The 16,273-nt window shown below is 37.5% G+C and overlaps 1 protein-coding gene across 1 annotated transcript in view; it reads right to left on the bottom strand.

Moving 5' to 3' along the window:
* Positions 1–16,273, bottom strand: part of ARNT (aryl hydrocarbon receptor nuclear translocator) — a 60,655-nt gene that overhangs the window by 13,989 nt on the left and 30,393 nt on the right. Inside the window, exons 4-11 of the mRNA XM_012658519.1 lie at positions 13,818–13,862; positions 11,182–11,395; positions 8,355–8,568; positions 6,763–6,865; positions 5,164–5,229; positions 4,667–4,752; positions 3,050–3,126; positions 1,761–1,895 (exon numbers count right to left, since the gene is read on the bottom strand). Of these exons, the coding sequence (XP_012513973.1) occupies positions 1,761–1,895; positions 3,050–3,126; positions 4,667–4,752; positions 5,164–5,229; positions 6,763–6,865; positions 8,355–8,568; positions 11,182–11,395; positions 13,818–13,862 (940 nt within the window). The remainder of the gene's footprint in view (positions 1–1,760; positions 1,896–3,049; positions 3,127–4,666; positions 4,753–5,163; positions 5,230–6,762; positions 6,866–8,354; positions 8,569–11,181; positions 11,396–13,817; positions 13,863–16,273) is intronic.

Below are 16,273 nucleotides of genomic sequence, written 5' to 3'. Positions count from 1 at the left end.
TTACATATAATTTACATTCATAATTCACCCATTCTAAGTGTACGAGTTGTTGATTATTACTAAATTTATAGAGCTATATAACCATCATCACAATCCAGTTTTTGGAACATGTTCATTGCACCAAGAAGCTCCCTTGTGCTCATGTGCAGTTAATCCCTGCTCTCACCCTCCAGCCAACTACTGATCTGCTTTCTGCCTCTTCAGTTTTGCCTTTTCTAGAAATTTCATATAAATGGAATCATACAATATATAGTCTTTTGGGTCTGGCTTCTTTCACTTAGTATAATATTTTTGAAGTTCATCTCTGTTGTTGCATGTGTCAGTGGTTTATTTCTTTTTATTGCTCAGCAGTATTCTAACATGGATATACCACAGTTTATGTATTCATTCACAAAATGACAATGGACATTTAAACAGTTTCCACTTATTGGCTATTATCAATAATACAGCTATGAACGTTTATGTACAAACCTTTGTGTGAACATACGTTTTCATTTCTCTTGGGTAGATACCCAGGACAGGAATTGCTAGCTTGTAGGATGAAAGGATATATTTACCTTTTTATGAAACTGCCAAAATGTTTTTGCAAAGTAGCTATACCATTTTACATGTCTGCCAATAATGTATGAGGGTTCCAGCTTCTCCACATTCCACCAACACTTTTTGATTATAGCCATTGTAACGAGTATATAGTGGTTATCTAATTGCAGTTTTAATTTGCACTTTTCTAATGATAAAAAGATGTTGAGCATCTTTTCATGTGTCACTCATATTTCTTCTTTAGTAAAATGTCAAATTTTGTGCCCCCTTTTTACTGGCTGTTTGTCTTGATGAGTTGTTTATATATTCCTGATGCAAATCCTTTTTCAGATATATGATTTACAAATGTTCTCTCTCAGCTTGTATCTGGTCTTTTCACTTTCTTAAGAGGACAAATTTTAATTTTCAACTAAATCCCAATTTACCCATTTTTTCTTTCATGATTCATGCTTTTAGTGTCATATAAAAAATCTTTACAGCTGGGCGCAGTGGCTCACGCCTGTAATCCTAGCTCTCTGGGAGGCCAAGGCGGGCGGATTGTTTGAGCTCAGGAGTTCGAAACCAGCCTGAGCAAGAGCAAGACCCTGTCTCTACTAAAATTAGAAAGAAATTAATTGGACAACTAAAAATATATAGAAAAAATTAGCCGGGCATGGTGGCACATGCCTGTAGTCCCAGCTACCCGGGAGGCTGAGACAGGAGGATCCCTTGAGCCCAGGAGTGTGAGGTTGCTGTGAGCTAGGCTGACGCCACGGCACTCATTCTAGCCTGGGCAACAGAGCGAGACCCTGTCTCAAAAAAAACAAAAAAAAACAAAAAAAAACATTATCTCCTAAAAGTTTATTTATAACTTTAGTTCTTAAACATTTAGACCTTTGAGTTGATTTTTGTTATGGTGTGAGGTAAGGTCTAAGTTCTGTTCTTTTCTTTCTTTCTTTTTTTTGGATATGGATATTCAATTGTTCCATCACCATTTGTTAGACTTCTTTTCCCCATTGAATTGCTCTTGTAACCTTTGCTAAAACTCAGCTGACAAATGTAAGACTAGGTTCTGTTCTGGCCTACTGATCTATTTATCTATCCTTATACCAACACTGCACTCTTTTTCTGAACTGGGGCTATGTTTTGGCTATCTAACAATTACCTGACTGCATAATTTCAACACAGACAAAGAAAAACAGAGGCCTCAGTATCATTAATGTATAGTTCCAGCTCCTCACCTGTGGCTGGTAGCCAACAGTAGCCACACAGCGATGATCCACAAAAGTGAAGATCCCCTCAATGTTGTGTCGGGAGATAAACTCTGTTGGTTGGCAAACATTACTCAGGTCTGTACAGTTAGGAGAACTAGTTACCTGAGAATGAAGAGATAAAAATGAGGTAAAATGACACCATTCTTTACAAACGTATTTCCCATCTCTTTATGGTCATTTGCATAGACATGAGACTCCCAGTTTTAGGAATTTCTAAACTTTCACATTTCATCCAGAGAGGAAAATAATGACAATGACAATCAGAGAGGGCGTAAGGTCTAGCTTTATTCCCATACAGGTACTCTTTTTATTTTTTATTTTTTTAGAGATAGGGTCTTATTCTGTAGCCCAAGCTGGAGTGCAGTGGCCCAATCATAGCTCACTGTAACCTCGAACTCCTGGGCTCAAGCGATCCTCCTGCCTCAGCCTCCCGAATAGCTAGAACTACAAGTGCCCACCACCATGCCTGGCTAATTTTTTAAAATTATTTTTTTGTAGAGATGAGATCTTGTTATGTTGCCCAGGCTAGTCTTGAACTTCTGGTCTCAAGCAATCCTCCAATCCTCCTACCTTGGCCTTCCAAAGCACTAGGATTATGAGTGTGAGCCACTGAGGCCAGCCCACACATACACACTTTACCAAGTCAGTAAAGGAAGAAAAACGAATTCAGTGGCTCACACCTATAATGCTAGCACTGTGGGAGGCAAAGGTGGGAGAACTGCTTGAGGTCAGGAGTTGGAGACCAGCCTGAGTAAGAGCAAGACCCTGTCTCTACTAAAAATAGAAAAAATATTAGCTGGGTGTGGTGACATGAGCCTGTAGTCCCAGCTCCTAGGGAGACTGAGGCAGGAGGATCAGTGAGCTGTTTGACCCCAGGAGTCTGGGGTTGCTGTGAGGTAGGCCGATGCCACAGCACTCAAGCCAAAATCCTGTCTCGAAAAAAAAAAAGAAAATTCAACCCAAAACCACCTACTTTCATCTGGGTAGGCTGTGCTCATTATTCAGATTGATAAATCATTGTCCAAGTAGCCAAGAAACCTATCTACACTTATGAAAATAATCTAAATAATTCCATTTCTCTATCGTCATGTAATGATAAAATGAAAAGGTTGCCATGAACGCTACATTCCTTCACATTTTTAGAGTTTTATGAAATTCTTCACTTGTATTCAGAAAGGAAAATTAACATAAATGAATCCTGAAGATTTCTTCCAATTGAAAAAGGATATAGATAGGTGGGGAAAATTCACACTTGCCTGCAATCTGCCAATGGCTACTAGGCAAAACTTGCTCCCCTGGCCAGCCTCCGGGTCATCATCTGGGAGGGAAACACCTTCAGGAAGGTCAAGTTAAAAGGTTTAACAGGGTTCTCAAACTCAAATGCCTTCAAAAGTCAGACAGATAATGATTCAAAATACATTTAGGTACGAAGAGGTGAGGTATAAGGCAAAAGAGAATGATAAATAATGATAAGAATAAAGATAAACAATTACATAGAGTCATTGTTTTAAGTATTTTTATATATATAAATAAATTCATTTATTTTATTCATATTAATTATTACAAACTGGAAAGTACAAGTCTCATCTAAAGTATTCTAACAAACTATGCTGGCCAAACCAAACACATATAAAGGCAGCCATTTTGTGACTGTATCATAGTCAGAGAACAGATGTTTTACCCACCTGTGACTTTTAAAGTAAGCAAACAACCAAAAATGAAATTATACCAAACACCAAGAGTTATTTATGTTCCCTGGAAAATACAGATGTCAGTATTTTACATGCAAAGGGAAGAAAACTATTTCCCCCTATTCTTTGCATAGTTATCTTCTTTTCATCCTGAAAAATAGTATTTCTTTGACAGCTACACAGAAGTATGAAAGATCACACATACCTTAAATGTACGGTTTATACAGTATATAGAGTAAAAAGTTCAAATGTCATTACTACTTCAATGAATTTTTAAAAATTACATTAACTTCTATTTACTGGGTAGCTGAACTATGCCAGGCACTGGGCTGGATGTTTTCCTTAAATTAAATCTAATCTTCAAAATAACCCTATATGGATGTACTAGCTCCAAATTATAGATGAGAAATCCGAGATTTATAAAGGTCAAGCAATTTACCCTGGCTTATACTACTAATAAATAACAATGTCAGGAATCAAACCCAGGTTTTTCCATAACCAAAGTTTAATCTCTTTCCAAAATATACCACCCTTGCCTCTTTTTCTCTTAGTTTCTTTCTCCCCAGATACCCCTCCCCAGTTCTCAATAATACTTATCCAGCAAGGAAGTAATAAAGTTGCTAGGATTTGGAAACTCTGACAAGCCAATTTAAAAAGATGATCCTTGCATCCCAACCACCTTTCTCACATTCCTTGTTTGATCTCAAATTCTAGTAAAACTAATCTGCTCACAGCTTGATTTAAAACCTTTGCAGAAAATAACCCCTGTATAAGTTGTTAGAATTAAGCCATTTTCTCTTTCTCCTTCAGTCTTGTTCCTACTTTAGAAAGCTTTCCCAAATTAACTGTGTTCAATGCCAATGTTTCTTTCCAACAACTGCTTAGAAAATGGGTATTCAATATAGATTATTATGAATTTACATTTTAAAATTTACATTTGCATTTAAAAACAATATTCTGTACACAGCCAATATTGACTCATTTTCAAGTCTGAGTAATCCATCTCCTCAACTGAAATATAAGCTTAATAATGGAAGGGAAGGAGTCTGTTTTTTCTTTCCTATTTTCTTTCAGCCAAGTACATTTCATATACCAGGTACATACTAAAATGTTAGCTAATGTTCATGGACTGTGTGAGCAACCAACTGCACCAAGGGAGAAATCACTATCCCACATTCCTACCTGCTGGTGGCCAAGCCTTGATGTAACCTGTGCAGTGGACTACCACGAAGTGAGGTTCCCCATCCTTCACAGAACCAAGTCCATTCCTAGAAGAGTTACAGGAGTCAGGAGAAAAATTCTACCTAGTAAAACTTAAAGAGCAATGCTCGCTTAGCACCTTTAACTGTAGGCTCTTGGGTGTTTCGAAAACAGGATAGATAATCAGTGGTTGGACCCTTCCCACCCAAAAGTGACCACCATATTTTTGACCCTTACCAAAGTAAAGCAATGAAAGATACTGCAGGAGAAGGAAAGTAGGTAAAGTAGTAGGGCAACTTCCTTAAACAGGATGAGCAAGAGAAGCTTTAGATGTTCAGGAAAATATTGCCAGAAAAAAAAGTAACCAGGAGATAAGGGTGAGGGCTGCTGAGGGAAGGACTATAGTGAGATAGGCGAAAAGGTGATGATTTCTACAGAAACTTGGCCATTCCTTTGGTTTTTACTGCTTAGGACCTCACCTGCATCTATTTCTCACAAAGCTCAGTCTATTCACAGAGACTGGGTCCACAGAGCTGTTGCCACACCTATTTCAACGAACAAAAGAGATTAAAAGCAGTCTGCACTATCAAAGAACTTTCCATAGTAACAGCAGGATAACAGGCTCTGGATACAACTAGACATAAAAAACTGGTAATACTCATAAAAAGGAAGGATAAATGTAAGTCAGGTTTGGTATTTCTAAAACTGTCTTAGAATTTGAAGTCAAAATGTTCTATATGCTCTTCAAATGCAAAGATTCTCTACATCAGGAGCTGGCAAACTTTTTCTGTAAAGTATCAGATAATACACATTTTCAGCTTTGTGGGCCATATACAGTCTGTTGCAACTAGTCAACTCTGGCATTATAGCACGAGAGCAGCCACAGATCATACACAAACAAATGGGCATGGCTATGTTCCAATAAAACTTTATTTACAAATACAGGGCTATGGCTTGCTCACTCCTGCTCTACATTAACCACAACTTAATCTAATTGCTACATTTCATTGTTATTTATCTTTCTCCTGCCTATGTCTTCAAATTAGCCACATACCACATATTGGGATACTCCCTCCAATCCTACTTTCCCTCTATCATTTCCTTAAAATAATAATAAAACATAGTTTAATATGTGCTATGCTCTGTTCTAAACATCTTTACACATTAAAATTCATCTAATTCTCACAACTTTATGAGCTTGATACTAATATTACCTCCAATATTAGATGAAATCAAACCACAAAGTAGTCGTGTAATCTGTCCAAGATTTCAGAAGATAGTGCCAAAGCTAGAATTCAAATCCATAGGATACTATGGATTAAAATAAAATCCAGCAGCCTCAGTCCAGAGGCTCTAAATCACTAAGCCACATAATATTCAGTTTTGTGCCTCTCCCATAAAATCTTCCTTAATATTCTACCCATCATTTCTAACATGCATCCTCTCAGTAAAATGTAGTCAGTTTCCATTATACAACCTGAACTTACTTTGTGACTTTAAGGGGTGTTTTTTCTACCTGGATAGAAAGGACTACCATCCTTTCTACAGAATTCTAAAATGTATAGTACATAATTTACAAACACTAAACACTAACTAAAAGACATGAGGAAATCTCAAATTTCTAACCAAAAAAAAAAAAAAAACTATGCAGAAATGGTCTAAGTAAATGGATGTTTTCTTGTAATGGGAAATAAATACAGGTCAGACTACTATGAATTAAAACAAATCCTATATCAAACACTCTATGTATTAACAGTCTGGGGAAGTTCATTTCTTTAAATTTGCTTTTTCATCAGCAATATGATAACTATGAATCTTTCCCTATGGGGCAATTATGGGGATTAAATACAATGACAGACATAAAGCACCTATCACAGTATCTGGCATGAGAGGAGTTCAGTAAAATGTCAGTTCCTTTACCAAATACTTTATTCTGTCTTAAAACCCATCTGGATCTTGAGAGTTAAATTTAATCCCATTAGAGCTTGGATTTAAAATTTTAACTCCTTTGACAGAACTAAAACCCTCAGGTCTTGATTCTTCCTATGCCAAACTGCAATGCTCAGCCTGACACTCACCTCATCCGGCAAATAAATGATCTCCTTGAGCCCATACACATCCTCATGGAAGACTGCTGACCTTCCTTTTTCACCGTTCCAGTCTTTAGATCCAGGATACGCCCTGAAGGAGGATGTGAAGAGCAGTCTGGAGTGCGTTTTTGTGGGGGTGGGGGAGGGCGGGGAGATACTGGAATGCAAAAACAAGCAAGCATCCTATTCGTGCCCTCAATCTCCTTGCTTAAACAGAATAGGCCAAGCAGGAGATGGGTTCTTTTCCAAGCCTAAAATACTTCTTTTCTCATCATGAATGTCACTCTTAAGTTCAAAGGCAGCACTGAAAATAACCTCGTGCAAGGGAATGTAGCAGTGGAAGTAGTGGTAGAAAGCAAAAGACAAGGCTATATTCTCGTGCCTGATTATTTTTATACACACACATAGACGCAGAGTGTATGTCATTATTTAAAAACAAGTAATTTTATTTTTATTTATTTATCTATTTATTTATACATACATACATAGTCTTGCTCTGTTGCCGGGGCTAGAGTGCCATGGGGTCAGCCTAGCTCACAGCAACCTCAAACTCCTGGGGTCAAGCGATCCTCCTGCCTTAGCCTCCCGAGTAGCTGGGACTACAGGTGAGCGCCACCATGCCTGGCTAATTTTTTCTATTTTTAGTAGTTCCCAGCTAATTATTTCTATCTTTAGTAGAGATGGGGTCTCACTCTTGCTCAGGCTGGTCTCGAACTCCTGCCCTTAAGAGATCCTCCTGCCTCGGCCTCCCATAGAGCTAGGATTACAGGCATGAGCCACCACGCCCGGCCAAAACAAGTAATTTTATATGCCATGGAAACAAATATCTGTTTCAAGCCAAAATTGTTTCTCCCCTTTATTATACACAAACCAAGGGCAACTTCTGGTAAAAATGAAAACTAGAAAAATGAAATGCATAAAAACATAAAAGAAGAGAAAACTAAAGACCAACATTATCATATTGAAATTTCTTGCATTTTATTTTAACTACCAGTTTTTACCTGCTTCCACTTTAAATTTTTTCCTAGAATTGCTCAGGAACAGCTCTGACTTGTTTCCTCTAGCCAAACTATGTCAAAAGGACTGAATAGCATTGAAATAGGGTGAAAAAAAGAAAAACAGTAAAGATACAAAAAAAAAAAAACCAACAAAAACACCTTATATGCCGACCAATAACTACTCCCCTATAAAATAAAAATCTGTTATCACAGAACCTAGCACACAAAGCCAAGCACAAGTGGGTAGAAAAAATACCAGGTAATTATCCATACAAATAAGATAGAAGCATAGATAGTTATTTAAAAATGGAAAAAAAAAATGTAGGTTTGGCTTTTTACCGTTTTATTTACACTAAGATAAAAGTAAACTTTCATATGAACATTATCACTAATGAAACATTTTCTAAACATGAACCACAATTAGATAATCTGCATGTGGATAAAAAGAACTGGTTATAGTCATTAAAGGAGAAAATTTTAGAAGTCCTGCCAGGGTCAACAAATCAATTTAAGAGCTAAAACATCACTTATGCCTCAGAAAAAAAGGACTTTCCATTCATTTTCCATCCACATAACTCTCACCTGTCAGGGCATTTTCTGAAGTGGAAAGCTGCTCACGAAGTTTATCAACATCATCTGGGTGCACCTGATCATAGAGTGTGCTGCCAAACCATTCAGACTGTGGCTGGTTCAAGACAGGAGTTACCGAGTCAGAGACATATACAACCCGGCCTGTCTCACAAGAGACAATAAACAGAAAGCCATCTGCTGCCTCCAAGATCAAATGTTTCAGTTCCTGCCCAAGGAAAAGAAATAAAAATTAATACTGAACTCTGAAAAACCAAGTATTTCTATTCATGGGAAGTGGTAAGACACTTAAGGCCATACATCTCTCTCCATAAGCAATTGCTGGCTCACACCTGATCCACAGCCACAGGTTTCCACACTAAATGTATTACCTTCATTGACAAGGTTTTTTCCAACAGATATTTTCTCAATTTCTCTATGTCACTATCTACCTCTTTCTTTTTATCACAGGAGTCAAGAGGAGGAATAAACAGGCTCACCACTAAAAATAACTGACTTCTTGATTCCATCCTCTCTGATCTCTTTTTAGGACCTTGCTCAACAAATATTCCCCACTTTCTTTCCCCTCAAGCCTATAAAAATGATCAAGTTTTCTCAATTCTATACAAATCTTCCCTCAACTTAGCCCAACTTGTCTCTCTTTTTCAGTGACAAACTGACACTAAGAATAATGTTACACTTACTGGCTCTACTCTCTTACCTTTCAATTATTTCTCAATCCCAATGCAATCTTCACTCTAAACTACTGTACTGATTTTGGTTTTTTTGTAGGTTACTAATGTCCCCCTAATTGCCAATTCAAGTCCCTTTTCCTGGATCTTCATCATTTTATTCAACCTCTCTGCAGAATCCTGACAATGTTGTCCATTCTATCCTTTAAATTTTATTTTCCCCTAGCTGCTTCCATGACACTGCAGTCCAATTTTTGCTTCCTCTTCTGCTTCAGGCTCCCTTTCCTTCGTTCAAATCTTAAATGTAGATATTTCCAAAGTTCTATCTTAAGTCCTCTTTTCTATTCATACCACATTCTCTTCCTGGGAAATCACATCCACTCCTCTCCACTATGAAATAATAATACCCAAGTCTATAGCCCTAGACTTGTCTAATTTTTTTCTTGAGCTTTCAGCAGAACTGAATTCCAAATATCTGTTAAACATTTCCAAATAGATATTCTACCAGCAACTCAACACCAACATCTCAAAATCTCAATCATTATTTCCCTCTCCAAAAAACAATCTCCTGTATTCTTCCAGCGTTCCCTTTCTTGATTTACGGCATCCTCCCAACTAGAAGCCTCAAAATCTAACTACTCTCCCTCACATTCCACTGATAACTCAGTTTTACCAATTCTACTTTCCAAAGGTATGTCACTGTCCTAGTATCTTACTCTAATGAAGTGGTTTCCCTGCTTTCCCTCTCTTCAATCTATCCTTAAAATGCTATCAGATCTACTAGTATATTTTTGATGGCTCCCCACTATATAAAAATTAAAATATAAATTCTTTAATATAACATCTTAACATCCCATCATCAGATACCAGCCCACATTCCTATTATCATCTCCCAAACCCTGCTAAACCACTTGACTTTCCTGAGTAACCCAATTACTCTCACACTTCTAAGTTATTCCCAAAATCTACAGCACTATTCCCCAACTCTTTTTCCGTATCTGCACTTCTATAGGACTTATTATTGCACCTCTATTATAGAACTGGTTCTGTGTTTATGACTTATTTACATGTCTTTTTCCACCAGTGACTGTCTCTTACCATTTTTCATATTTCTCACAGCAAAAAGCACTTGGTTTACCCACAAAAGGTGAATAACTGGAGTTTGCTGAATGAATATCTGCACATGTACTGTTACAGCAAATTAACTATTTCAATGTATACAAGTATAAAAAATCTGTGGTATATATGTTTTTAAATAGACCATTCTATTTGGAAAATTCTTATTCCATTCTCCCAAAACATTTTCCTTCCTTCTTTCTAATCCTTTGATTAAAATAGTGGCATGAAGTGTATCCTTGATTGATGTTATGGTACATTTTTTTATTCCTTATTCTTCCTGTATTTTCCAAATTTTTCTGCAATGATCTTGTGTTACTTTTAATAATCAAAATAGAACATGGTTTTCTTACTCTGAAAAGTTTTCTCTAACTACCCTCACTAAAGTCTAGCCATTGTATTCACTTTAGCCATCCCTCTAGTATATATTTATCTAGTCCCACATAAATTATTAATAAGAAAAAGAAGTATTTCCTTTCTGTATGCATTTTCCTATCATTTTTCACTTATGTGTATCCTGCCACTCATACATTTATATTCAGACTGAATTCGTGAAAGGCAGAAAATGTTTCTGTCTTCTCTAGTTTTTTCATAGTACATCAAATGTAACAGAGTACATCCCTGAGCAACAATGACTGCCTGTTAGACTCCTATCACTAAAATTGGAAGCTGCTTCAGAGATGAGAAATACATTTCTTCCATCCTCTATAACTCTAAAGCCAAGGAAGAGGACTGGTTCCATGGACATTGTCATTTCCTCTCTCTGTGATTCCACTGTTCTTCTTCCACCTTGCAGGCTGTATTTATGAGCCAAGTTCTAAAATACCAATAAACTTGCTAAACAGTTTTCACAATTCTTCTCTACTTCTCATTGTCCCAGTGCTGATTAATGTTATAGCCAAGGATTGAAATTCATTTTCCCATGATTTGAATTTTTCCAGAAGAGCTGAATTCTTGTCCAAAAAAAAAATATCAAAACTTTCAACACATTCACCCAGATTCTAGACCCTCTCAGAGTTGTGAGTCCCAGAGACCTGATCAGTGAGGAAAGACGGCTTGTAGGAGCCATCAGTGGATGTGTTGCCAGTTCCCCGCAAGGACTTCATGTGAGAAACTGCCATGCGTAAGATGGTTAGCTTGTCTGGTTTTCGAGCCAGGGCACTACAGGTGGGTACCATATCTGACAGTTCTGTGATGTAGGCTGTCATCTTGTTCCGTCGCCGCCGTTCAATTTCACTATGATTTTCCCTGCATGGAGAGAGAGAAGCCCCATCCAGGTGGTCACATCTGGTCATTTGGTAGCAAGGAGAGTGATATGGACACCAAGTGAGCTGCTGAAGAATGTGGTATTTAGATTTAGTGATGCTTAAGTCTCAGAAGTTAAAGTAAGGTTTGCCAACCTTCTCATGCAAAGCAAGCATGGAATAAAACTAACAAGGCAAACAGGGAACAAGCATATACTGCAATTCTCTCTATCTCCTGGAAACTTCACTTTCTATGTAAATTACCACTCTCTCAAAACAAAAAATGTTTTAGGAAATTATAGTATTTTAAAATGTTGATTTCATTCACTTAAGTTCCTAAGGGACAAATAATCTCCACGTTTACTAATTCAACTATTTAAAGGCTAGAAAATGACCAACTTCTGCCAACTCAAGTATGCTGCTCAGTAGCTGACATAAGAATTGATAGTATAGGGCTGGGCGCGGTGGCTCGTGCCTGTAATCCTAGCACTCTGGGAGGCCAAGGTGGGAGGATTGCTTGAGGTCAGGAGTTCAAGACCAGCCTGAACATGAGCGAGACCCCCTTCTCTACTAAAAATAGAAAAATGAGCTGGGTGTGGTGGTGCGCGCCTGTAGTCCCAGCTACTCGGGAGGCTGAGGCAGCAGAATCACTTGAGCCCAGGAGTTTGAGGTTGCTGTGAGCTAGGCTGATGCCATGGTACTCTAGCCCAGGTGACAGAGCGAAACTCCGTCCTAAAAAAAAAAAAAAAAAGAATTGATAGTATAGGTTCCCTTGGTCTGTAAAACATTGCTTTGTTGTAAGCATCTCTCTTATTCACAACATTAGAAGGCAGAATTTCAAGATTTTGAAGTTTTATTTGTCCCATTATTGCATAAAGTTCTACCTTCTTTATCTGGGCGTGGTGCCAGTACAGTGAACTTAAGAGACTTAAAATACCATCTACTAGATCTCATATAGGTCCCTTGTCTGAGACAAAGTGAACTGCGGAGCTGGAGTGAAGTGGAGTGGAGGATGCTTAAAGGTCTGAAAAGAGATAATTTGGATCTTACCAGGGTAAGTAGACCACATATCCATCAATGACATCCTCAAAACCAAGAGAGAATGATATCATTGTTAAGAGGAATAATCTAGTAGTTTTCGAAGAGGAATTTTTAAAAGCCCTGTAGGTTCCTGAGTGTCCTCATGAGGATGTCTCAAGGAAAGTACCAAACAACAACATGCTGCATTTTTGCTTCTACTTGAACAGCTTTGTATTATTTATTTATTTATATCACCCTTTAAAGATTTTATTTGAACAAAAGTTCTTTGTCAAAAAAAAAAAAAAGGAAAGAAAAATGAAAACTAATAATCTAACACAAATCTCTTTTTTAAGAGAAGACCAAACTGAGGTCAGGTAGTAAAGTGACTTTTCCCAGGGCTGCCCTTATTCCCAATACAGTGCTTTCTCTACTACATCGTGCCAAATCAGTTTTCTGAAGAGTGAAACGGTTAGTGGGAGGCACAGGTTGAAATGGCAGCAAAATGAATTTGTGGCCCAGCTTAAAGAAATAAATGATAGATAAAAGGGGGGAAATGATAAAAACAGATGTTAGTTATCATATCATTGATCTATTTCCTAAGTCTCAAAAGTTAATCACAAACCACAGAGACCACAGGACAAAAAAGTTTGGGCACATTTCTTCTGCAGTATTTCCATATTATGAACAAGTCTCCAAAAAGAACTGTAGAGTTACTTTTCCAAGTGGCAAAAGGTTCTCATCACACAGGTCCATATTTAGTTACCTTTCCTGAGACACAAAAAATTCTACTTTCAAACTTAAAGCACCCCTCTTCCTAGTATGCGACAGATTTCTGACACTAGAGTACAGAAACCTGATCTGGCCACATCAAGGCAGCTAAAACTTTTCTGAGAAACCACCACAAGAAAGGATTCAGTCACCAAAGCAACACTAATTCTTTGTGATACTAATCTAGGCTACTGAGTCTACATAGGAAAATAAAAGTTTTCTAGAGAGGCGTAGAGTAAATGCTAAGGCCTAAATACTGGGAACTAATTGTGTATACGTATGATTTATTCGTTTTCTGATAAAAAGAATCTTTCCCTGCTAAAGCACCAACTGGCACCGCTGCATTATTTCTAAAAGCTTTCTGTTCTGTGAAACTTAGTGCTGACAAAGAGAAAAAGACAAAACTTAAAACTAACACCAATTTCTTAAATTCCTAAGTAAAGTTCCCTCAACTCAACCCACTTTCTGATGGGGGAAGCCAAAGTTCCTGTTACACCCAAATTTCTAAAACATCGTGTCCTCTCTTGCCACAGCTAAGGAAAAATACAAAGAGAAGGAGAAGAAAAGAAAGAGTTAGAAAAAGGATAGAAAAAGCAGCACAATCTGCTTCATCATGCTAAAAGACACCATTCTCCTACCTGGCAAGTCTCTCTTTATCCGCAGAGCTCTGCTCATCATCCGACCTAAAAATAGAATTAATGAACTAAGCTAAAATTAAAATACAAAGGAAGGAGGGAAGGAGAGGAGAAATGGAAAGAAGGAAGGAAGGGAGGGAGGGGAAGAGGGAAAAGAAAGGAGAAAAGAAGAGAGAAAAGGAAACAGAGCAAAATAGATGCAGAGAAGAGGGGGAAGGAACGGAATTATGGGCAGGAACCTTGCCTGTAACTCTACAAAGCCATCTGTTAGGATAAAGAAAAAGTAACTTACAAGATAAATATCAACATAAAAGGCCAATATATACTGAAAATATTGTGATCTGAACACAGAAAGCATTTAGCCAATCAATTTCTGCAGGGACAAAGGATATACAGAATTTGAATAAGACCCAATCAAGGGAATTCAGGAGTTATCATTCTCGTATACTGTTCCCAATCTGGAAAGAAAATGATATCCACACATGCTATGCTATAATGAAAAAATTAGAGTAAATTAAAGAGAGTGTAAAGTGATCAGAAATATACCCCCTCTCACACACCCACACCCACAGAAAATATAGCCAACTAGATTTCACTGGAGAAATTATATAAATAAAACTAAGAGCTAGGTTTCTGGCATGTCCTCTATCATTAATCTGTTCCTAAAGTATTCTTAATTTCGATTCAGTCACTTTATCTTTTCTCTGCAGTAAAGCTGCACAAGTGGATCCCCAGTAACAATTCCCCCTCCCTTACAAGAGGATACAAAGGATAATTACTAATTTTTTCCATAAAACTGAGATACTATAAAGGGTGGGTGGCAACTGAAGAAACATCAAAGTGTTGGCAGGCCAGTATAACAGTATTAAATTCCATTTTAAATATATCTATTTTATATAGATATATAGATAAAGAAGGCCCAAATAAAATGTCTAAGTATGACATATTAACAGGCTGAAAGATTAGTTAGCTATTAAAAATGACAAATACAATTTTATCAATATGAGAAAATTTCTATAAAATGGGCAAAAGAAAAAAGATACAGAAAATAATATAGTAACAAGAAGAAGAATGAGAAGAGATGAGAAGAGAAAGAGAACAGAGTGATATTAAGTAGTTTAGAGTTTCATGTTCCTTGGGTTATTTCTTCTAGAGAGTTTCTTAACAAATACAAAACATTTTCTTCAAAAAGTTGAGAAAATTCATATATTTTGAGTTTTTGAAGACCCTTTACTAAATTCCCGAGGAGGATATGGTGAAGTAAACTACCTTAACAAATCATATCTTAAAGGAATGAGTTCTGTGGTTTGAAGAACAGTTAAAATGTTGGCGGGGCGCATTGGATCACACCTGTAATCCTAGCACTCCAGGAAGCTGAGGCAGGAGGATCACTCGAGGTCTGGAGTTCAAGACCAGCCTCAGCAAGAGCGAGACACCTGTCTCTAAAAAAAATAGAAAGAAATTAGCTGGACAACTAAAAATATATAGAAAAAATTAACTGGGCATGGTGGCACATGCCTGTAGTCCCAGCTACCTGGGAGGCTGAGGCAGAAGGATTGCTTAAGCCCAGGTGTTTGAGGTTGCTGTGAGCTAGGCTGATGCCACGGCACTCTAGGCCAGCAACAAAGAGAGATTCTGTCTCAAAAAAAAAAAAAGAAAGAAAGAAAAAGAAAAACAGTTAAATATCTAAACTTCCTACGTACTACTCCTACTACTATAGATCCACAACCCCTTATCCACTTCAGTATTCCTGAAGAAATGTATAAATGCATAAATATGCACATTAAGCAGGACAAATGAAGACTAAAATAGTTCAGGTCATGTTTTCATGGCTTTTTGAAATTTCGGTCAAGATACTATGAACCTGTACTACCAACACTAATTGATGACTTGACTTTGTTTATTTTCTGAGATAGGATCTCGCTATGTTGCCCAGGCTAGAATGCAGGAGCTATTCATAGGCACAGTCATGGTGCACTGCAGCCTCGAACTCCTGGGCTCCAGTGATTCTCCCACCTCAGCCTCCTCAGTAGCCAGGACTACAGGTACATACCACTGCGCCCAGCTGATGGCTTGACTTTTTAATGCAGCTTGAAAAACCATTCCCCAAATATCTATGATTAACTTCTCATTTTAGATGATGCTAAAGACTTTACAAGTATCTATTTCAATTAGCTTTGATAAATAAATTCTTCTTCTAAAACCTCTTTACTTCGCTCCATTCCTATTGCCATTGCCACCATTCTAACCCAGGCCCTCATAACTTTATAGCAAGCTGTCTTATTTTTCAACAGCTTCCTATCTACCTCCCTATAGTCTTACTCTTTATTTTTTTATTTTTTATTTTTTTTTGAGACAGAGTCTCACTGTGTTGCCCCAGCTAGAGTGCCACAGCATTAGCCTAGCTCACAGTAACCTCAAATTCCTGGGCTCAAGCGATCCTCCTGCCTCAGCCTCCC

Source organism: Propithecus coquereli, unplaced genomic scaffold (assembly GCF_000956105.1).
Source record: "Propithecus coquereli isolate 6110/MARCELLA unplaced genomic scaffold, Pcoq_1.0 Scaffold59, whole genome shotgun sequence".
NCBI classification, from domain to species: Eukaryota; Metazoa; Chordata; class Mammalia; order Primates; family Indriidae; genus Propithecus; species Propithecus coquereli.
Note: the sequence above shows the minus strand (reverse complement) of the source record. Positions and strands in the feature narration are given on the sequence as shown.